This window comes from Lithobates pipiens, unplaced genomic scaffold, assembly GCF_037356315.1.
Source record: "Lithobates pipiens isolate NorthernLeopardFrog02 unplaced genomic scaffold, aLitPip1_a1.2 Scaffold_28, whole genome shotgun sequence".
Classification (NCBI taxonomy): Eukaryota; Metazoa; Chordata; class Amphibia; order Anura; family Ranidae; genus Lithobates; species Lithobates pipiens.
Genome location: NW_027507789.1, coordinates 48,731,293 through 48,755,751, shown reverse-complemented (window position 1 = coordinate 48,755,751; position 24,459 = coordinate 48,731,293). Strand labels below are relative to the sequence as shown.

The 24,459-nt window shown below is 45.1% G+C and overlaps 1 protein-coding gene across 2 annotated transcripts in view; it reads right to left on the bottom strand.

Moving 5' to 3' along the window:
• RBL1 (RB transcriptional corepressor like 1) overlaps window positions 1–24,459 on the bottom strand; it is a 95,137-nt gene that overhangs the window by 29,221 nt on the left and 41,457 nt on the right. For both annotated transcript variants that reach the window (XM_077459184.1, XM_077459185.1), the window contains exons 7-11: window positions 20,469–20,518; window positions 18,337–18,523; window positions 16,249–16,415; window positions 2,097–2,209; window positions 58–161 (exon numbers count right to left, since the gene is read on the bottom strand). In XM_077459184.1, the coding sequence (XP_077315310.1) occupies window positions 58–161; window positions 2,097–2,209; window positions 16,249–16,415; window positions 18,337–18,523; window positions 20,469–20,518 (621 nt within the window). The remainder of the gene's footprint in view (window positions 1–57; window positions 162–2,096; window positions 2,210–16,248; window positions 16,416–18,336; window positions 18,524–20,468; window positions 20,519–24,459) is intronic.

Here is a 24,459-nt window from a genome sequence, read left to right as displayed (position 1 = left end):
TATAGAAAACTTAGACCAAGGAAGAAAAGAAAAAACAAAAAACACCACACATCTTACAGTTAGGTCTTTTCCATGAAGGCGCCTTGTTTCTTGGAGAACAATCGACTCCAAAACTTTGTAATACAAAATTTCTGCCAATTTCCAACGGTTAACTGCAAAATCTAAAAAGAGACAAAAATTCTGGATAAGCCATCTGATTTTCTCAAAATTAACATAAACATACAGTAAATGCATATGAATCTGCAAAAAAAAAAGAAGAAGAAGAAGAAGAAGAAGAAGTAGGGTTCCCAAAATGAGAGGTCCGGAAGCCAGCAAGCTTTACCATACCAATGTCGATCTGCTTTTATTTTGTATGAAGACTTGTTATTTTTCACACCAAAGTTAAGTTTATAGTTAGCCAAGGACTAGGATCAAGAGCTTGGACCAATGCAACTATACACACACTATTCCTGTCCGACACCATAACTTCAGTCATCTCCACTTGCTTCAGTGTAATGGGCTGAGCAGCTGGGACCGATACATTGTGAATCCACGAGGGTTGGCCACTCAGCACAGTTGCTAAAATGCAATTCTCTTATTGGATGAGGTGCACAGGCAGTAATCTCGTGCTCCCCACCTTGCCCAATCCAAGAACACTGCATTTACTCAGAATATGCAAAGCATTCTCTGAATATTGCCCATTCGAAGCAGCCAACCTCCTGTGCTCACAATGCAGGAGAGCAGCCACTCTGCACAGGTCCCAGAAGCAAGTGGAAATCACTGAAGTAACAGCATAAGCTACTTTCAAAGTCTCTATTTCCCAACCATTTTCCACCACAAAAAAAAAAAAAAAAAAAAAAAGGGGGGGGGGGGGGGGGTGAATGCTGAGAAATACTGCCATCATGCACATGAAGTGCTGAGCACAGATGCTTATTTCCTGCCATACAGTGGTTTATTATTTATTAAAACAGGAGTGCAAAATCTGGTGCAGTTTTGCGTGGCAACCAATCGGCTTCTAACTTCAGCTTGTTTGGTTAAGCTTTGACAAAAAAAAAAAAAAAAAAAAAATCCACCCTGGAAGCAGATTGGTTTGTATGCACAGCTGCACCTTATTTTGCACTTTTTAGCGTTCGTTTTAAGGAATGATCATTATTGTTCCTGCTTGCATAAAGTCAAGGGAACTTTAATCTGTTACCCACCCACAAAGTCACTCTGAATCACATTTCAACAATGCCCAAAGCGAGAAAACGTACTCCCCACAGTACCTACAATCAGATTTTCTCTCAGTGAGGGTTCATGCCTTGGAAATTCTCTGTCCGATTAATTCTCTCCTTCCTGCAGCTGGGTCTGGACCAGAATTTAACTATGGCCCACCAAGGGCCAGGTTTCTGTCCTTTCTATCATGTTTCAGAAACTGCTGGTCTCAACTCTGACTTCCGTCCAGCAGTTTATCTGGACGTTGTTCTGGCTGCGAGTGTCTCTCTCAGCCATGTTCCTTTAGGTAGACCATAATCTAAGCTTCAGTTTTTGTAGGCCTTTAGGATTTGAGGTATTGCTCACCCCAACCCGAAGGTTAAAATACTTCCTGTGTTTGTCCCTTAACTGACAAAGAAAAAAGTATTTTTTATTTACTGTAAAATAATTTTCTTGGGGTCCATCAAGGGACACAGGTTCCACCCATCTGTTCATGATTATGTTCTTGGCAATGCTTTGGTACAAAATGAAGGCATGCTCATAGAAGAGGTTATTCTGGGCTGACCTATAATTTTTGGTTGGTTAGTGTTAAATGCTCCTGTAGGTGGCAGCCCAAAATGTTGAGACTTCCTTAAACCCTCAATGGATTTAAAGCAAAGAATTTTATAGTGAGTACAAAAATCCTATTTTAGCAAGGGTGCTCAGCGCAGTGAGAGTGACATTGTTGAAGATAAAGCAAAAGCTATGGCTAAAAACATGGCACAAAACATAGCACAATCTAGTCAAACATGAGGCCTTTGTGTTAACATGAAATGTATTTGAGGATTGAAAAGTATATTTAGAATATTAAATCAAGACAATATGAATTACAATGCTTGGGTTTTGTAAAAAAAACAAACAAAAAACAAACAAACAAACCTTACCCATATGAGAACCAGCCTGATCCCCTGATGGTTGTGTGTAATGGTGGCAAAACCTCTGACCAATGTCCTTCACAATAGTTTGAATATTCTCCATGGGGTTGCGAGCACATACCCTGTGGTGAGATCAGACAGTAAGGAGTCTTTTTAAAGCATTTATAAATTACCCAGCCAAAGAAGGGGTTGTGACAGAAACATTTAGAATATGCTTTATCTGACAGTTCATGCCCACATAGAGAAAGTACTCGACAGAAGACCACTGAAAGCTTTAAGAGCAGTTCTCAATTAACTATGTCCTGTAGAATTAAACCAGTTGCTGCGCAAAAAAAAAAAAAATATTGGGGGGATTTTATGCTATGGGAAAGCAGGACATTGTACTTACCATTAAATGCCTTATTTTGAGTCCCATTAAGGGAAACAGGATATCAGTCACCACTCTGAGTAACTCGAATTGGCCTGTCCGGGGACTTGGTAGGGTAGAAGCCCCACGTAAAGCATAGCTGAAGCATGTAAAAATGGGGACATGTAGGCAACAGCCTAATATCCAGAAGCAAAATAAAATTCCTGGTGAAAGAAGAGCATGACAGACTGGGTGGGTTCCATGCTGAATTTCTGAGTCTGAATGAGGACGTTCAGAGCTTTTAAAGCAAAGATATGTATTCTTGCATTTGGGTTTAGGAATGGTAAACAATTTGGAGAGAAATATTTGAAGATACAGTGGTGTGAAAAAGTGTTTGCCCCCTTCCTCATTTCCTGTTCCTTTGCATGTTTGTCACACTTAAGTGTTTCGGAACATCAAACCAATTTAAACAATAGTCAAGGACAACACAAGTAAACACAAAATGCAATTTGTAAATGAAGGTGTTTATTATTAAAGGTGAAAAAAAATCCAAACCATCATGGCCCTGTGTGAAAAAGTGATTGCCCCCTAAACCTAATAACTGGTTGGGCCACCCTTAGCAGCAACAACTGCAACCAAGCGTTTGCGATAACGTGCAATGAGGCTTTTACAGCGTCCTGGAGGAATTTTGGCCCACTCATCTTTGCAGAATTGTCCTAATTCAGTTACATTAGAGGGTTTTCGAGCATGAACGGCCTTTTTAAGGTCATACCACAACATCTCAATAGGATTCAGGTCAGGACTTTGGCTAGGCCACTCCAAAGTCTTCATTTTGTTTTTCTTCAGCCATTCGGTGGTGGACTTGCTGGTGTGTTTAGGATCATTGTCCTGCTGCAGAACCCAAGTTCGTTTCAGCTTGAGTACACAAACAGATGGTCGGACATTCTCCTTCAGGATCTCTTGGTAGACAGCAGAATTCATAGTTCCTTTTATCACGGCAAGTCTTCCAGGTCCTGAAGCAGCAAAACAACCCCAGACCATCACACTACCACCACCATATTTTACTGTTGGTATAATGTTCTTTTTATGAAATGCAGTGTTCCTTCTACGCCAGATATACTTGGACACACACCTTTCAAAGAGTTCCACTTTTGTCTCATCGGTCCACAGAATGTTGTCCCAAAAGTCTTGGGGATCATCAAGATGTGTTGTGGAGAAATTGAGACGAGCTTTGATGTTCTTTTTGCTCAGCAGTGGTTTTCTCCTTGGAACTCTGCCATGCAGGCCATTTTTGCCCAGTCTTTTCCTGATGGTGGAGGCATGAACGCTGACCTTAACTGAGGCAAGTGAGGCCTGCAGTTCCTTGGACGTTGTTGTGGGGTCTTTTGTGACCTCTTGGATGAGTCGTCGCTGCGCTCTTGGGGTAATTTTGGGCGGCCGGCCACTCCTGGGAAGGTTCACCACTGTTCCATGTCTTCGCCATTTGTGGATAATGGCTCTCACTGTGGTTCCCTGGATTCCCAAAGCTTTGGAAATGGTTTTATAACCCTTTCCAGACTGATAGATCTCAATTACTTTCTTTCTCAATTGTTCCTGAATTTCTTTGGGTCTCGGCATGATGTGTAGCTTTTAAGGATCTTCTGGTGGACCTTACTGTGTCAAGCAGCTCCTATTTAAGTGATGCCTTGATTGTGAACAGGTGTGGCAATAATCAGGCCTGGGTGTGGCTAGAGAAATTGAACTCAGGTGTGGACAACCACAGTTATAGTATGTTTTAACAAGGGGGGCAATCACTTTTTCACACAGGGCCATGATGGTTTGGATTTTTTTTCACCTTTAATAATAAACACCTTCATTTACAAATTGCATTTTGTGTTTACTTGTGTTGTCCTTGACTATTGTTTAAATTGGTTTGATGTTCCGAAACACTTAAGTGTGACAAACATGCAAAGGAACAGGAAATGAGGAAGGGGGCAAACACTTTTTCACACCACTGTACTTAGAGAGTGGGGGCACGCCTTCAAGTTAAGAAGGCCTGTCTGAAAATTTGACAAACTGAGCAACAGATCCTACTGAAAACCAAGCTTGGGGGTCTTCATGTTGAGGGAGCAGGTATAGAGAAAGAAAAAAGGATAGCCATCAGATGAAGGGAGAAGCCCGTTCCTTACATTTCTTCCACTGAGGAAGATGGGTGCTCCTTCCACAAGTAGAGTCCTTAAAGAAAAGCGTAGAGCCGAAGAGACATTTCCCCTCTCATCCATGAAAACAGATGTTTGACAGAGGCTCCACAGTTCAGAACTTTATCCAAAGTGTCCTGCGCATGAGTACTGACATGACACCCATGTGATGTGAGATATAAGCCAGGAAGCCTCCAGCAGACTATCACAACTAATGTTAAAAGCTACATCCATTCGCACCATGGGTACTAGAATCACAGCAGTGGAAGATCTTTTAGGGAGTTTTGACCAGTCAGCCATGGTTTGACACAGTAAAGTTAACCACCAAGATGGGGTGAGGACCAGGGCTCACTAGAAGAATTCTAGAAAGTTAGTCGGGTCTTTAATAAACAGGTGCCATTAAGGCAGGAAACAGCCAAATCCACAGTGGGGAAGACTACTTGGCTAATAAGCGCTGGGGGGGTTCTAATCTCCTACTACTATTCTGTTACCTTGTGTCGCAGTACATATAGGGGAAAAAAAAAAAAAAAAAAGAAGGGAATGAGGGGTTGTTGTGGTGGTAGGGGCTATAAAGGACCCAAGACTGGAAACTGCACTAGCAGAAGCAACAGGCTGACTCTCTCGTTTTTAGTTTAACCATTTCTTGAAATTGAAAGTATAAGCACTGCTGTGATTCCATATCATCATCCAAACACTGGGGAAGACACTGAATCACGCTGCCTTGAGAAAGGGATAGAAAATAATTAGAATATATATATTCTACACACACACACACACACACACACACACACACACACACACACACACACACACACACACACACACACAGCAAATAAAATGTGAGAGAATCTCAGTTCTGGTAGCAGGTGAGGGTCAAATGGTTGGTGAAGAGCAAAAGTCACCGTAGGTGGACAGCAGGAAATCATTGAAGTTCCATGTGACTCTTTGAAAGCAGAAGCAGCAGAGGAGATTCTTTTTTTTTTTTTTTTATTGTACGGTGGTAAAGCAGAGGATAGTGGCAGTGCTCGGGCCCACAGCATTAACCCCCTTCTGTGGCGGAAAACAGGATACGGCCAGAAAAACAAAACAAAACAAAAAAACCAACACCACCACACACAGATCGAGGGCAGCAATGCTGAACCGCTACAATACAAGCGCTCAACAGTAGTTTATATAAATTGGTCTTGAAGAAAAGAAAAGAAAAAAAAAAAAAAGGAGGAAGAAGGTGACGGGGGTTAGTCTTCCACACAAGCGCTGGATAACAAAAACTTGAAGCATTCTGGCAGGAAGCGTTATCCTGGGCTGGTCTACAGTTTGCCAGTGTCCAATTCTCCTGAAGGTGGCAGAATAACCTGAAGGTGAAAGACTTCCTACGCCCCTCAATAGACAAGAAAATTATACTTAAATTGGTCATTATGGGTAACATCTCATCTCTGCCTCACATTTTACCTTCTCAATTTCTTTATCTATGAACCCCCTCCAGTCTCAATAAACACATAGTGTCTCCCCATAGGTAAAATTATAGCATGGCAACATTTCTTCAAGCTAAACTTCAGGCAAACACCTGCCAAAGGATTTAGAATTTTTGTTCAGCCACAGACATCCCCCAACAGGCAAGATAGTCTGGTCCTCAACCAGTTGCTACTACAGCAGCACAACTTTAAGAAAACACATCTGGATGTTGGACCGGAAAAAGGCTAGAGCAGCAGAAAATTGAGGATAGCCTTCTGTTCACTTACATTTCAGCAAAGCCTGTTTGTCTTCTAGTGCAGCCAGTTCATCTCCCAGGCTGCTGCGTACTACTGTTTATCAGATTACTAGTGTCTAGATAAATTCATATACTTCCACTGGTTGAATTTTAAAAAGCCCTTATACGTTTTATGTAGCACTCTCCTATTTCGGCTGTTAAATTTAGCATGTTTGGCTTGCTCTGTAAATCAGAGGAGCAGTAGTCATTTGGCCTGATCTGGTTCAGGGCTTTACATGCTGAGAGTTTAATATCCACCCTACTTCTAGAGGAGGTTTTTTAGAGCTTAGGGAGGGAGAATTCAAGTGTCCAGCCTGAATATTATGTAGGCCTAGCCAATCCTTGGGGAAGTGTGCCCAGATGGAGGCTGTTCCATCCACCTTTACCTGCACGCTTACCTACTTCATTGTTCATAGTTCCCAGCTGTGACCTGTAGACTGTTCCAGTCTGCCTACACTGGTGCTACTGTTACTAAGCAGTGTCCTCTTTTAGCAATACCGCATGTTTTGGAGTATCCCATATCACCCCAAACTTGCCTACAAGCAAATAAACTTCAAAAAGACTATTGCTAGATTGTATGATTAGCTGATGACTGCACACCTGGCTGTATTTGCAATGTTTTGGGAAAGAACCAGTTAAACTACAGCAGCCCCTTTGGAGGGGAGTTAGCACTATATTTAAAAAAAAAAAAAAAACACACAACATACGCAACTGCTGTAGTTTTATTTGTCTGGAGTTCAACGTCAATATCTTCATCAGTGACAGTTTCTGCTTACATGAACTGTAGAAAGAGTAGCTCTGCACTGATTTATAGCTGGGACAGTGGGTTGTAGGCTTAACCTGTAAAAGTTTGTACTAGTCTATCAAATTTTCTTTTTTTGGATTTTAAGAAAGACCAGGCCAAATTACTGACCCTACCAACTTCTTTTGTCCACATTCTGAATCAAAAACATACTGGTTCCAAATGCCATCAATGGTGTCAAGTAGATCAATCATTTTCCTTCCTTGTTATACAAGATTCAATGTTCCATCATAGCATGAAGTGAATCTCAGATTTTCAAAACGCTACTAGGAGTGCAGGGAAGCTGCCAACTAGCAAATGGTCACATCACCTGGCTTCAACAAAAACAAACAACGGACTCGGGACTATCTTCTGTCTGGACTATGTCGGTGCAGTAGTTTTCTGCACTTTACAGTGGTCCCACTGATCCAAGTTCTCATTTGGGGTTATATCCATGTTCTATCACCACACAGTCCCCATCTCTTCAGACCGCATCCTGGCGGAATCTCTGTGGGCCTGTTCCAAGTGTTCACATCGGGCTGGGGGTCAGGGAATAACAATGCATAACCCATTGATGCATGATCTGAAGTTTCACGATATGATTTATCACTCAAAATTTGGAACGTTGTATGTACTGTATATTGAAAAACACCTCAGGAGTCCCGAAACACATTAGTTCTCTAAATCTTTCCAATATTCATGTATGGTTGTCACACCATTTTCATTTGAGGTTTTCTATATGTATATTTTGCAATACAATTTGGTAGATTTACAATTCTTACTACCTCTGACTTTAATCTACCAGTGCCGCTATAGTCCCACCCCTTGAGGGATTTCTGCATTTGAATTTGAACCCAGGCCCACGACTATCTGTAAGGAGTATGGTCAGTACCTTAGAACGCAAGCTCCTTTAAAATAGGATTTTTGTACTCGCAGTAAAATCCCTTTCTCTGAAGTTCATTGATGGACACAGCATCTTCATCTTGACCTTAGGGTTATATTGCCCCTTTAGGAGAGGACTAGGCAGAACATGTTAAAAACAGAAAAACTGCACAGTACCCCCAGGGGGCGGTCCTACTGGCTATAACCACTCGCACCGCATCCAGCAGCTCAGTTCGTCAAAAGCAGTACAAACATAAAATAGGAGGGGTGGGTGTTGCGTCCGTCAATAAACTTCGGAGAAAACGGCGAGTACAAAAATTAGAGTTACGCTTACCGGTAACGTCTTTTCCAGTAGTCTTTCAGGACAGCCACTATGAGAGATAGACTCCTCCTCTTCCTCTGGAAACACTGCGCCAGCCCATAAATTCTTACTTCCCCTGCCGGACCTCAGTTTATATTGAGAATACCTCCGGCCAGCTGGGGAGACACAAGAACACATTAATAACATATTTATCAAATACCATTATCTTGCTGCGCTCTGGTCTTTTGTAAGACTCCCCCCAATTTTCGGGTGGGAACTAGGGCTGTCCTGAAAGACTACTGGAAAAGACGTTACCGGTAAGCGTAACTCTAATTTTCCCTAATCGTCTTTCAGGACAGCCACTATGAGAGGATAAGCGAGCACTTACCAGTTAGGGTGGGACTACAGCTTGCAAGACCTTTCGCCCAAAGGTCTGCTCACCTGCCGACACCAGATCCACTCTGTAGTGTTTTACAAAAGTGGAATAGCTGGACCATGTTGCTGCTCTGCAAATCTGCTCTGGCGTTGCTCCCGCTCTTTCTGCCTGGGAGGCTGCCATAGCTCTAGTGGAGTGTGCTTTAATACCCACTGGGATTTCTTTCCCTGCAACTAAATAAGCCTGCTCGATGGCCACTCTGAGCCACCTAGCAATAGTGCGCCGGGACGCCTTACAACCTTTCCTGGCCCCGGAAAACAAAACAAATAAGGAATCTGACCTTCTAAATGACTTGGTCAGTTCCAGATAGTGTAGGATACATCTCCTAACATCCAAATAATGGAATTTTAGTTCCTTCTCACCGGAGGGATTGGGACAAAAAGAGGGCAAAACAATTTCCTGGCTTCTATGAAAGCTGGATGCCACTTTCGGCAAAAAGGCTGGATCGGTCTTCAAAACTATCCGATCCGGAAAAATAACGCAAAAGGGAGCCCTGACTGATAAGGCCTCCATCTCACTGACCCTCCTAGCAGTTGTCACTGCTACCAGAAACACTGTCTTCAGAGTAAGCTCTCTCAGAAGACACTCCTTTAAAGGCTCAAAGGGGGGGTCCAGTTAAGCTCTGCAAAACTAAAGATAAATCCCATCTGGGAAAGGACAGACCCTGGACCGGTCTCTGTCTGGACAGGGCTCTAAAGAACCTGACTACCCATGGGTTGGCAGCCAAATGATCCTCTAAATAAACACTGAGGGCTGATACTTGACCCCTAAGGGTACTAATGGATAAGCCCTTATCTGCCCCACATTGTAAAAATTCCAACACTGCGGAGGAGCTCCGTACTGGGAAAGAGTTCTCTGCGCACCACTTGTTGAAACGCAACCAGACCTTTTCATAGATCTGGCGAGTTTCCTTTTTCCTACTGTCCAGGAGGGTAGAAACTAGTCTCTGTGAAAATCCCTTAGATTTTAATAAACCCTCCTCAGTAGCCAGGCCGCTAACCTCCACTGGCGTACCTGTGGGCATAGGACTGGCCCCTGAGAGAGGAGATCCTCCCGAGGGGGCAAGAGCAGGGGAGGTTCTACCGCCAATTGCTTTAGCACTGAGAACCATGCTCTCTTTGGCCAATGTGGAGCCACCAGAATCAGAGATGTGCTTTCCATCTGAAACTTTCTCAGAACTGCTGGCAACAACACTGGAGGTGGGAAGGCATAGCAAGTTCTGAAATGCCAATTCTGGCTCAAAGCGTCCACCCCTAGAGTTCCCTCTCCCCTTTTTAGGGAGAAAAAACAGTGGGTTTTTGCATTGTTTTTGGACGCGAACAGGTCCACCTCTGGAGACCCCCATCTCTTTACTATGAGATTGAAGACCTCCTGGTTGAGAACCCAATCGCCCTCCCTCAGCCTCTTTCTGCTACTACGTTTTCCTCTCCCCTCAGGAAAACGGCTGAGAGCGAAAGGGTGTAGGTTTCGGCCCAGGACAGAATCTCTGTCGCTAAAGACAACAGGGCTCCGCTTCTGGTGCCACCCTGTTTGTTCACATAGGCCACTACAGAAGAGTTGTCCGACCGCACCTGAATGTGGTGACCCCGGAGCTCTTCTTTGAAGAATCTGAGGGCTAGTCCCACTGCCCTTAGCTCTTTCCAATTGGACGATCGAGTCAACTCGCCGTCCTCCCAAGTGCCCTGGGCTAGAAGGGAACCCAAATGTGCCCCCCAACCTTTTCCACTTGCATCTGTGGTTACTACCCGAGAAACCGGGATGAGCCACAGACGACCTTGCGACAGGTTTGTCACTTTCCTCCACCACCAGAGGGATCTCTTTACCTGGTGGGGAATATGTACTAGGGTGTCTAGGGCCTCCTGACTGTGGTCGCACACCCCTAGGATGAAGGTCTGTAGGGGACGAAAGTGTAACCCTGCCCACTGCACTGCTGGAAGGGTGGATGTAAGAAGACCCAGTACTGACATCAGAACCCTTATGGAAACCAGCTGGTTGCTCTGAAGAGAGGCCACCGCACTGTCCAGTTTTCGTACCTTTTCTCTTGGCAGAAAAACTCTCAACAGTGTTGAGTCCAACAGGAAACCTAGATAGGAGATCTGTTGTGAGGGGATCAGGCTGGACTTTTCCAAGTTCAGAAGCCACCCCAGGTCTGTAAGGACCCTTTTGGTTAGATCCAGATCCTTGACCAACTGTGTTGGGGATGCTGCAAACAGAAGCAGGTCGTCCAGGTAGGCAATTATACATACCCCCTGGAGCCGAAGAAAGGCCATGGCTTCTGCCAGGACTTTGGTAAAAATGCGGGGTGCAGAGGATAGCCCGAATGGCAGGGCCTGAAACTGAAAGTGTACTGTTTCTCCGCCCAGATCTATGGCAAGGCGTAGAAACCTCTGCGAGGCCTCCGCTATAGGGATGTGTAAATACGCGTCCCTTAAGTCCAGAGATACCATGAAGCAGTTGTGGGGGAGAAGCGCTTTTACTGAAAAGATTGATTCCATGCGGAATCTTTTGTATGTCACAGAAGCGTTCAGGGGCTTTAAGTTCAGGATCAACCTCAACTTCCCTGAGGGTTTTTTCACTATGAAGATGTGAGAATAAAACCCCCTTCCCTCTTCTGCTTTTGGGACCCTGAGAATAACATCCTGATTCTCCAATTCCCTCAGAGCTTCTAGCAAGGCCTCGGCCTTTACCATGCACCTGGGAAAATGCGTGACAAGGAGCCTTTGAGGGGGTGGTCTTAGGAATTCCAAGAGGTACCCCCTTCTTATTACCCCTAAAATAAATTGATTGGGGGATATTGTCTCCCACTGTGGAAGAAAGGCCCCCAGTCTTCCTCCCACTGTAGCTGGAAAGTCACTGGGTTTTACGGGGCTGGATAGGAGGGCGAAAAATCGCCCCTCCTCTGCCCCTGCCTTTTTGGGGCCAGGTTTTCTTTTTCCCCTCTGGTTTAGAGGTTTCCCTACGCCCCTGCGGGCGAAACCCCTTTTTTGTGGATACGGGGGTTTTCCGTTTGAGAGGAAAGGACTTTTTCCTGTCCGCTGTCCGGTCTAGAACCGTCTCTAGCCCTGGGCCAAACAGGAGGTCCCCCGTCAGGGGTATCCCACATAGCTTTATCTTGGAGGCATTATCCCCTGGCCATGTTTTTAACCAGAGGGCCCTTCTGGCCGAATTGGCTAGAGCCGCCGTTCTGCCCGACATGCGGACGGACTCAGCAGAGGCATCAGCTATGTAAGTGATCCCTCGCAGCATAGTAGGGAAGGATGACAGAATGGTTTCCTTATCTGTGCCTGCCTCAATATGTTGTTGGATCTGTGAGAGCCAGTGCTCTAAATTGCGAGCCACAACTGTAACTGCCATTTCAGGCTTTAAATTGCCGATAGCCGAGTCCCACGTCTTTTTAAGCAGGGAGTCAATCCTTTTGTCCATGACATCTGCCAAGGCCCCCATGTCTTCAAACGCCAAATCTGTGTGTCTGGAGACCTGGGAGAACGCGGCATCCAATTTGGGACTTTTATTCCAAAGGCATGCCGGGTCCTCTGAAAATGGGAACCTTCTTTTGAGGGATCTAGATAAAAAGGGTTTTCTCTCCGGATCCTGCCACTCTTTTTTAACTGTTTCCATTAAAACTTCGTGTACTGGAAACACCCTTCTTTTTGGCTCCCCTAAACCTGAATACATTTGGTCATGCAGGGTTAGGGGCTTTTTATCCGTCTGGATACCGAGGGTTGCATAAATTGCCTTTAAGAGGTCCTCTACCTCATCAAGGGATAACTTATATCTGGAGGCTTTCCTGGACCCGTCCTGGTCCTCCCCCTCGGAACCCTCCTGGGAATCGGAAGAGGAACTGTCTGGAAGTTCCCTACCTGTCCCTGAAGGGCCTGCAACCTCTGTCCCCCCTGTACTAGCAGGTTGGACTGGAGCAGAACTCTGTGCTAGAGGTGGGGTTGTATCCTGGGGAGATGGACCCGTGGGAAGCTGAAATTTTTCAAAAAGGGACCTAAAAGAAGAGAAGGTGGACGAGAGCTCCTTGACTGAAGCTGCTAGTCCTGACTCCTGTTCAGATTCCCTTTCCCTAACGAGGGAGTCAATACAGCCCTTGCACAACACTTTGGTCCAAGATTCCCCTAAAATGTCCCTACAGGAGGCACACTTCTTTTTAGAGCTATGCGTAGACCTAGTTTTTTCCGTAGCTTTCTAAAAAAAAAGGAAAAAAGAAAAAAACAGAAAAAGACAAAGTCAATCAAAAGCTCGGGATACAACCCTGGGAGTGCACTAGACCCTTTTTTTAAAACGAAGGGATCTGAGCCTCCCCTCCCCCCTGGCCACCCAGGGGGTCTGCCCCCCCCCACCCATGATAGAACCATACATTGGGGTGGGGGGATCCTAGATAGAGAGAACCCCTCCCCAGGGCGCTCTTACCTTAGGAATGCTGGAGATAGAGTCTGTCGTTTGAGCCTCAGCTTCCGACATGACTGCAGGTGGCTGCTTACTACAGAGTTCCACGTTGCCTGTGCACGTTCTGAACTCATCTCCAGCTTGTGCCCGGCCCTCCTATCAGCTCCACGACCCGGAACCGGAAGTCGATCGTATTTCGAGGTCAAGCCTTCGTTTCCGCCGGATACGACGTCGCCCGTCGTTCGGCCCGCTCGGTTCAAAGAAAAAAAGGGGCGGACTGTACCCATGTACAGGGAAATCTTCCGAACGGCTTGCCAGCTGCGTCCCTGTAGACGCGATAGGAGTCCCCCACGACCTGAAGCCGCGCTCGACTCGGAAGGGGTGGCAGTACCTGGTGAGGTAAGTAAACCGTTCGACCCGTCCGACACGCGGACGTTGGTTTCGAACGGTTTGAACCCAGCCTTCTCCAAACGAAGCCCCTGCTTCTTTCAACCGGGTTCTTTTAACGAAAAAACGGCCACAGCCTCCCCAGCTGATCGGCCTGGTTCCTTGCACAGTGTCTCCCCGCCGGAGGAAACACTAATAACTGAGGTCCGGCAGGGGAAGTAAGAATTTATGGGCTGGCGCAGTGTTTCCAGAGGAAGAGGAGGAGTCTATCTCTCATAGTGGCTGTCCTGAAAGACGATTAGGGAAAATCCCATTTTCTCTTTCGGGCATTGACGGACACAGCATCCTCATCTTGACCTTAGACACGTGCCCAAGCAGTGTAAAAAAAACGAGGGGTGGGAACAGCAAGAAAATAACTCCATTCACAACAACCAGAGCTCCTCAACAGAGGAGTTGCAACCTTAACAGTTGCAACCTGCAAAACCTTGCGGCTGAAGCAAGCATTCGAAGATGCTCTCACATCAACCTTGTAAAATTTTGTGACAGTGTGAAAGGACAACCAGGTCGCCGCCTTACACACTTGAGAAAACAGACCCTTGATGATGTCGGAAAGCCTAAGAGGCACCAATTGCCCTGGTAGAATGTGTCGTGACAGGAAAGGGAGGCGCCCGCCCCCTTATGGCATAAGCCTGAACCACAATCTGTCCGATCAACCAAGAAATGGTGGCCAACAAGGCCGCCAGGCCCTTCTTTGGACCAGCCACCGATACAAACAGCAAGTCCAACCTCCAAAAAGGAGCCATAGCAGACAGATACACCCGCAGAGCCTGGACCCCGTCCAAGAAATGCAAAGCAACCTCTTTGGGGTGTGCCGGCCAAGGACATAAAGGACGGAAGCACAATGTCCTCATTTAGCTGAAAAGCCAAAACAACCTTGGAAGAAACGAAGGCTGTGGGCACAGCATTGCCTAATCCTTGTGGAGGACCAAGTAGGGAGACTTGTATGACAAGGCCGCCAACTTAGAAACCCTCCTGGCAGATGTAAGCCACTAGAAAGACTACTTTCTGAGAGAGTGTCAATAAGGGGCTCTCCCTAATGTTTTCAAACGGCAGTCTCTGAAGCACCGAGAGCACCAGATTCAAATCCCACAGAGGCTGCAGTGGTCAAACCAGAGGGGCCACATGTCGAACCCCCTGAACAAAATGTACTTACTAATGAATGAGTCGCAAAGGGTCTCTGAAAAAATAAAAAAAAAACCCAAAGCTGATAACTGTCCCTTAATGGTGCTTAAGCCAAATTTCTGATCCACTCCTCGCTGCAAAAACAGCAGGATCCTGGAAACTGAGTATGTGCGCAGACGCCATCCCATCTCCTCACACATGGAGATGTAGGCCTTTCACGTACAATGATACATCTTTCAAGAAGAGGACTTCCGTGCACCTCAGCATAGTGGATATTACCAAATCCGACGGACCTCGGTCCCTTAGCACCTGGCTTTCAACAGCCATGCCGTTAAAGCCATCAATGGTAAAGCAGGATGAAGTATTGGACCTTGCGACAGAAGGTCCTCTCGCATCGGCAGCCGCTAAGGAACATTCGCCACCATGCGTACTATGTCGGCAAACCACCACGACGAGGCCATTCTGGGGCACTCAATCACCGGAATCCACTCTGAGAAGTAAACATGGTTGGAGTTTGAGAGGGGGGGGGTGGAGGAAGGCATAAATCGGCCGATAATGCCCCCATGGAGCCACCAATGCGTCTGCAGCGTCCGCCCAGTGATCTTTTGACCTGGCCACAAACCTCTGTACCTTCCGATGGAGTCGAAAAGCCAAGAGATCCACATCTGGCGTGCCCCACCTTAGACAAAGGAGCCAAAATACATCCGGATGTAGCGACCATTCCCCTTGGTCCAGCATCTGACATAGGTAGCTTGCTTGCCAGTTCACGCCGCTCTACCCACCGCAGGATGCGAGCAACCTCCAGTGCTGCAGCCAAGCTCCTTGTTCCTCCTTGATGGTTGACATACGCCATCGCTGTGGCATTGTCTGACTGGATCCTGACCGTACGCCCCTGCAGCCTCTGTGACCATGTGGACAGGCACCACCCGATCGCCCGAAGTTCCAGCACACTGATCGACAGCCGGGATTCTTCCTGCGTCCAGTGACCCTGGGCCAACTGTATGCCCCAAACTCCCACCCCCCAACTGGTCAGGCTGGTGTCTGTTGTGATCACCATCCAATGAAGAGGAACAGCTTCCCGGAGACCGAAGGGCCAGCGACTTCAGCCACCAGAGCAGGGAATCCCAGACTAGCAGGCTCACCTAAATTTGACAATCCAGGGACAACTTTGACTAAACTTCCACTGTAACGGTAGGAACTGAGGGTAAATGTACAATATGTAAAGCGCTGCATAAAATTTACACCGCTATATAAATGGCTGTAACAAAAACGAAAGCATATATAGGGAACAATATGTTTTTAGCCTGATCCCACTACAATACAAACCGTACTGGATGGTCTCTGCACAGCTCACTTTTGCCCAGACTGTAATACCTACCAACTGGCATCATCTACTAAAAGCAAGCCTTGACTAATGCCGTTAACCCTTAGCAATTCAGAGATCTTACCTTTGCCTGCACGACCCCTTTAAAAACAAGTTAGCCAAGAGTTTGAGTGCCACTGTTAAATGGAATAGTACAGTGAACTTACCTAAAGACATTAAGAAGCTGCTCACTGGGGGAATTCCTAAGTCCGGTCACCATGCTCTGCAGTTTGCTCACACATTGTGTTGCTGATGATACAGGTGTAATTACAACAGTTTCCTCTATCAGGTATCTTCTACCAGTCAGTGGAGTGGAAGGAGCAAATGATCGCCTCTGTTGAGTCAATCAGACAAAATATTGCTAACGTATTAACTGAATTATCAGTGAAATCAAATGTTCTAAATCCAAGACTACTCTCTGCTCTTTCATGAATATGGCAGACAGTGTGTTAGAGCAGTGGTCAAAAACCCTGTCCTCAGGGCCCACTAACAGGCCAGGTTTGCAAGAGAACTGAAATACATCACAGGTGATCTAATTTGCTGCTCAGTGATTGCAGTATTTTAGTGTGCATCTCCCCAAGGTAATACATAAAACCTGGCCTGTTAGTGGGCCCTGAGGACAGGGTTAATGACCACTGTGCTAGAGAATATTGTCTATCACCTAGTCAAAACAGGAAATGCTGCATTTAAAAAGTCAGGATGATGCAGTTAATAGAATCCTGAAACACATTATCAGCACATTTTTGTTTTAGAGTTCTGTCTTAAGTTGGGACTAAGCTTTGCCAATTACTGTCCAACGTCAAAGGCTCTACTAGTCCTGGAGTTTCTTTCACTGGACTTTTAAATTGAGGTTGGGGCTTGTGCCAATCTGTACAGAAGTCAACACTACTCTCTAGGGACAAAGTATGTAAAAAAAAAAAAAAAAACAGACCAGTACAGTGCACTACAAGGTCCAGCCCAACAGACAGCCGGCAGTCTATGGTATCAGCATGGTGGGGACAAGGGTTCATTCTAACACACAAGAATCTGCAGCTTGCCTGGTAAAGATCTGGGAAAATCCAGGGTGCTCAAACAAAAATTGAAGCGCGAGATCCACATTAGAAAGACAAAGTATTTTTTTCCATAAAAATAAAAAAGTACACGTACATGTTAAATTCTTGGTAAGTGGCATCGGCGGAAGGTGAAAACTACCACAGGGTTATTCGCAGTGTAATGAAGAAACTGCAAAATTGTCAATGCGAGAGCTTGTCCTATCCCTCTAGACTGCATCAGGGAGAGAAGATCATGATCAGCTGTCAGAAAGCCCACCAATCCTTGACGTTATGCACAAAGGGGAATCTCTAAAATGTGTCACTTCCCCCACTTCTCACAGACATAAGGGGTTGCCACAAGGTAGTCTGCTCTTGCGCAGAACAGATTGGCAGGCTGACAGCTGTCATGATCTTATCTCCCCAATGCCAGCTAGAGGGATAGGACAGGCTGACAGAATGCAGTTTCTTCATCACACTGCGGACACCCCTTAGGTGCTGTTAACTTCCATCTATGCCAACTGCCAAAAATTTAACACGCAAGTGTAATTTTTTTTTTTTTTGGAAGAAATTACTTCATCATTCTAATGAGGCTCTTGCGCTGCAATTTCTTTGTTGTTTGAGCTCTCCGGAGACAAAAGGAACATACTGTATTTATCAGCATATAACACGCACTTTTTTTCACCCTAAAATCAGGGGGAAATCGGGAGTGTGTTATATGCCGATTCCCCTCCTTTTCTAACCTTCTGTGCCGCTCTCGGCGGCTTTCAGGTATTTTCGGCCATTCTCGGGTATATTCGGCCGTTCTCGGGGGCTTTCGGAAAGCCGAAAGCCACCGAGAATGGCCGAAAATAGTCGAGAACGGCCGAAAATACCCGATAAATAAATAATAAATAAAAAATAAATAAAGCCACTGAGAATGAGCGCTGCCGAGATACATAGGATATCAGCTCTGTATCTCGGTGGCGCCATTTTTAAAATTACACTGACAAGCCTGCAAACGACTTGCAAGGCTGGAATGCAAGGCTGCAAATGACACTGATAAGGCTGCATTGATGGGCATTTAAATGCAAGTTTTTTCCTTAAACTTCCCTCCTAAAAAAGTTTTTTCTTTTAAATTCCCTCCTAAACTTGGGGTGAGTGTTCTACGCCGATAAATGCAGTAAGTACTTGTACTGTTAAAATGTAACTGGAGTTATGCATTCTTTGTAAAAAAAATAAAAATACCCTCTCAAAATGCTGTTGCAGGTTCGACTCCACTTGTTTCCTTGGTGTGCAGTTGCCAATATGGAGATCTGCAATAAACTTCCTTGGTGTTCCAATCTCTTCTTCTGCATCATCTCCCAAAAACACACGTTCATCAAAGTCCCCCACAGTTAGCACATATTCCTCATATTCTCTGTTCAAAGCTTTGCTATAAATTAAGGTACACATAAGGAATTAAAAAACAATTTCTACATGTAAAACACCTGGAAGTTTGAATTCACAAGTCAGATTTTTGGATATAGATTAAACATAGGTTTTGTGCCTGGAGCTTTAAAAAGCTCAACAGCTGCCCCAAATCTAACCCTTTAAAACCAACAAAATTATCCTCTAATTGCTCATTAACCTTTTGCTCATCAGAAGTATTAGGTGTGTCCAGCAGCAATCCCTGCAGGCAATCACTAGCTCTGCAGACAACCACGTATAGCCAACTTGTCACTAAAATGTACAGGGCTTGTGGCCATAGCTAGCTGCTCACAGGTGGCTGAAACAGCTGCAGGAATCAGCAAGTTTGTGCTGCTTTCATTTGCAACGGCACTAATCATCTGTGGAAACGTAGACCAATTGGTGGCATTGAAAACACCAGTTCACACATAAATCAGTATGGAGGCCACTGTGCTCTTTGGGACCTTTAATGATGCAGACATTTTTCTGTACCCTTCCCCAGATCTGTGCCTTGATCCAATCCTATGCCTTGATCCAATCCTGTCTTGGAGGTCTACAGACAGACAATTACTTGGACTTCATGGCTTGGTTTGTGCTCTGACATGCACTGTTAACTGTGGGACTTTATATAGACAGAGGTGAGCCTTTCCAAATCAACCGAATTTACCACAGGTGGGCTACAATCAAGTTGTAGCAACATCTCAAGGATGATTAGTGGAAACAAAATGCACCCCAGCTAAATTTTGAGTATCATGGCAAAGGCTGTGAATATTTATGGACATTAGATTTTTATGTTTTTAATAAATTTGCATAGATTTCAAACTTTTCACATTGTCATTAAGAATTTGAGGAAAATAAATTTAATCCATTTTGGAATAAGGCTGTAACATAAAGGCCCCTTTCACACTAAGGTGCTTGTAAACTGCCAGTAAAACACTGAGCACTTTTGAAGAGCTTTTCAGGAGCTTTTGAAGCGGTTTCCATTCATTTCAATAGAGAGGGGCGTTTTTCCACCACCCTGTCAGCACACTGCCCCAGCGTGAAAGCATTCATTGTCTTAGAGCCCTTTCACATTGAAAGCGTCCAGGCGTGGGCGGTAAAGCAGCAATATTTTTAGCCCTGCTTTACACCGTTGTTTTAGCGGCACTAGTGGGGCAGTTTTAACCCCTGCTAGTGGCCGAAAAAGGGTTAAGACCACCTGCAAAATGCCGCTGCAATGGCAGTACGACAGCACTGCCAATTTCAATGGGCGGGGCGCTATAGGAGCGGTGTATTCACCGCTCCTATAGCGCCGCAAAGAAGCTGCTTGCAGGACTTTGCGATGCCCTGCCAGCGCAGCATCCCAGTGTGAAAGCACTCGGCCTTTCACACAGGGTTTGCAGCTGAGGCTTTTTTAAAGGTGCTATTTTAGCGATAAAGCACCTGAAAAAAACATCTCATACGTGGAAAAAGTGAATACTTTACTGATGCACCACACACACACACACACACACACACACACACACACACACACACACACACACACACACACACACACACACACACACACACACACACACACACACACACATTATTTCTTACATATTACTCACTACTCCTGAAATATTTAAACTGGCTGACAAGTTCACTTTAAGAGGCATGGACCAATATAAATGGTTTAATATTTTCTGTTCTACACAGCAGGCTCATGTTCTATGTAAAATAAATAAAATATCAAGTTACTTTCTACATATACACACACACTGTACATTTGTGGTTTTGAAACAGATAGGTTGAGATATAGAAACTCATAGTACATGTCTATTTTCATTCCTGTCAAGTAAACTACTTACACACAGCAATAACAGCTGCCTCTTTTGGAACCTGCACCAATTGCTTCTAATGGACAAGTTATACTCCCTTTTAAAAACACCAAAATTTTATGTGCTTACTTATTATCCGGGAAGCTAGAGAGGTCCAGCAAGCAGTCTCTTTTAAGAATCTAAAATGGAATAGGAAAACAGAATAAGAACCATGGAAACCAAAACATTAATTTCATAAACATTAGAATGGAAAATCCCTATGGCCAGTTGCAAGATTTTAACCACTTAAGGACTTGCCTCGTTTTGAGCTTTTGGTGTTTACAAGTTTAAACCCGTTTTTTTTTTTTTGCTATAAAAGTACTTAGAAGAAAAACAATATAATGTTTGGGTGTTCTAACACCCTAGAGAATAAAAAGGCGGTCACTGCAATACTATTTTTTCACACGGTATTTGCTTAGCGGTCTTACAAGTGCACTTTTTTTGCGGGGGGGTGTGTGTGTGTGTGTGTGTGTGTGTATATACACACACATCTCTATATCAGCAGTAAGGTTAACCATTTTTATTTATATTGTGAAAGATAATGTTATGCTAAGTAAATTGATACCAAACACGTCACGTTTCAAATTGCACCTGCTCGTGGAATGGCGTCAAACTTTTACCCTTAAAAAATCTCCATAGGTGACATTTAAAAAAAATTCTACAGGTTGCATGTTTTGAGTTACAGAGGAGGTCTAGGGCTAGAATAATTGCTCTCGCTCTAACACACTCATACTATGGTAATTACAAGCAAACAAATCACAGGCGAGGATGGTTATCTTTAAAAGCCATTCAAACCCCCTTTGTGTCAACTTGTGTGCCTGTTAGGGTCATTTGGGTAGTTTCTGTTGTGATTATGATTTTATTTTATTTTTTATTCCAAAAGGAGGAAGAGAAGAGTAAACTGTTGATTGATAAATGGCTTTAGCCAAACACTAACCACGAGTGAAAGAGATGTGTGTGTTATTCATATTCTCAGAAAAAAAGCCAAGAAATCATAAATTCTGTTAGAGTATGTAAACTTATGAGCACAACTGTACAAGAGCAGCCCAACCAATATACTTAGAGCTGAAATTAAATCTCCTGTGATATAAGGAATGCATGTCTATGCGTTACCTGTGAACTTATATTCAACAGTGCAGATCTTAACAGACATGTACACTAGCAAATGAAAGATATCCAGGGATACAAGGGGAACCTTTATCAATCCTATTGCAAGAAAAAAGCAATACTAAACAGCAGCGGTAAGAAGCACTGTTGGGCAGATTTATTAGAAGGCTACATCCAGTCATAAATTCCTCCTTTGGCTGCTCTAAAGTCCTGCACTTGTGACTGCATCAAACTTGACACTGACCACTTGCTTATTTTGTTTATTTGAGTAGAAATTGGTCTTGTCTCCAGAAATAAATAGCAATCTTTTAAATTCGCAAACTGTCACACTTAATCTTCCAAGAAATGCAAACAGGCCTGTAAACCTGTCAAGGATTTCGCTCCTGTGTCGCTCAATAGCTTTAGTTTTTATTCTTGAGTTGTGCATTTGTACAATATTTAAGTTGTAAGGCTGGCCGCAGGCCAGCCTGTATTTGTAGGAGGAGCCTGAGAGGGCTATTTAAACCTCCTCCTCTGTCAGGGCCAGTGTCGGTAGGTTTTCTGGGTTTTCATCTATGCCTCAGCGTTTCAGTCTTGGTTGTTGCTGTCATTGCGTTTTGCCTCTGTTTCTGTCACTTTGTTTCTCCTTCAGCATGGAGTTTCAGTGTTTTCTGTCATGGTGTTTTTTCATCATGGCATGTTGCGTTTTCTGTCTCAGCGTTTTCTGTCTCAGCGTTTTCTGTCTCAGCGTTTTCTGTCTCAGCGTTTTCTGTCTCAGCGTTTTCTGTCTCAGCGTTTTTCTGTCTCAGCGTTTTTCTGTTTTGTGTTGCTGCCAGCATGCCTGTCTTGGTATTTCAGACTTGGTGTTCAGTCTCAGAGTTTCTCAAAGGGGCATTGTCCACTCATGGCATACTCTGGTAGTCGTTCGTCCTTGTTGATTGTCATGTCTCATCGTGTCTGTGTCATGTTTGTACCTGGGTCAGGTAGCTAGGGCTAACACGTTCGGATCTGTCACGTCTACAGATCCATACGGGCTGAGGTTTTCGTTTGTTAATTGATTGTTGTCCTCAATCTTCTCGCCCGTATACCATACGTCATACGTTGCATGTTCATTCACCACATCTATACGACTACCCACCACGGTCCGTGGGTACACTAGCCCTGAGTTTTTCAGTTAATTACTTGCCTCTGCTCTGCAGGTTACTCGGGCTCACTTACCACTTTACATGTTGGGTGGGGGGGGGGGGGGGTCCGTGCGGCAGGTTCTTTTCACGCACAGTGGTCTTGACTTTCTGCTCATGTTTCATTCTTAGTAAGGCAGGGGGTATTGTTGTTCTCATTGTCTGGTTGTCTGTCATTTCTCTAGTATTGTGTTTCAGGTTGGGCCGTCTTGGCATTCATACCGATATCATCCATGCTTGCTATCACTTCCTTCAGCCCGGCCGTTGTTAGGGGCTAGTGGATTGGTGCTGATGTCATTGCACCACGGGGCTCACCCTTGGGTCAGAAGCAGTCGAGAAAAAAAAAAAAAAAAAAAGTGTTTTCCTTCAGTTGATGTCCTGTTGTGTTGAAGCCCTGGTTACTGCCCAGGGATGTATAGTCTCTCTCAGGGTGTTTGTTAAGCCACGTCCACGTGACGGTCCTTGGGGGGTAGGTTGGGCAGATGTCACAATCGTTTGGATGCCACTCTTGGCTCTGATCTTGTTTGAACTTATTGCCTGGAGTCCCACTTAGGGACATCAGTCCAGTCGTTTTTTCCGATCCCCAGCTTGTTCCAAATAGGGGGTGCTTGGGTATGTCAGTTGCATGCCATGGGGACTGTTTTCCTGAGAGGGGGTTTGGCCCTCCTTGGTTCAGGATTCTGTCCCAGCTGTGGGGTTCAGGCTGTAGCATGACCCGATCATATCCGGTGGGACCTGGGTCCTGCGCCCGGTATGGTTTTTCCAGGTTGACGGTATTTATTGCCATGGGCATGGGCCTTGTCCGCTTACTCCGTCACATCCATCAGGTTTCTAGCTTTTAGCACTCCTGTTAGTGGTCTTTTTGCCACTCACCCTCTTGGGGGGGGTATGTCTTTGGGCTATTTCACTGGTTTCTTTGGGGTATTTTGCGATCTTTTGCAGGGGGTTCCTCGGGCCAGACCTTGTTCCTTTCCCCTCTCGTATCCTCTCATTTCACAAGCAGTTCATTCTCGGGTCTGGGTGTCGCGGGCATCCGGCTCTATTCAATCTTTCAGGGGATGTTCAGTTGGGTTTAGGGTTGTGTCACAGGTTCGATAGGGGGTTCCGTCTCATCGCCAAGTCAGGAGTCGTTGTGATCTTTTGCCATGGCATACACTTTCCAGTTACTTGCTGGATACGTACTGCTGCCGTCCGGGAGCACACCTTTATCCTTGATGGTTCATTACCTTCCCTTCTTCACCTAAATTTTGTGTCTTTTTGCCCTCTTCTCAGGCATACTGACCAGCTAGGCCAAGGCACACCTCAGGCCTTGGTTCTTAGGAGTATCGCATTTCCCGCTTGAAGACTCTGACTACAAGTTGTAAGGCTGGCCGCAGGCCAGCCTGTATTTGTAGGAGGAGCCTGAGAGGGCTATTTAAACCTCCTCCTCTGTCAGGGCCAGTGTCGGTAGGTTTTCTGGGTTCCCACCCACCCGTTCCCCACTTTCATACATTCTCATAGTATTTGTTCTTATTCTTACATTCAGGGTATGCCCTCTTCTCAGGCATACTGACCAGCTAGGCCAAGGCACACCTCAGGCCTTGGTTCTTAGGAGTATCGCATTTCCCGCTTGAAGACTCTGACTACAAATGTAATTTATACACCTACCTTTTCTCTCATCTATATCAGCATCTCCAAACGGCGGCCCTTTGCTTGCTTTTATCCAGCCCCTGGGGCACAATTTCTCCCAGTCAGCAACAGTGGCATAGTAACTGATACTGGGACACTGATACTGGGACACCATTCCTCCCGCTGACGCCAACTATGGGGCATAG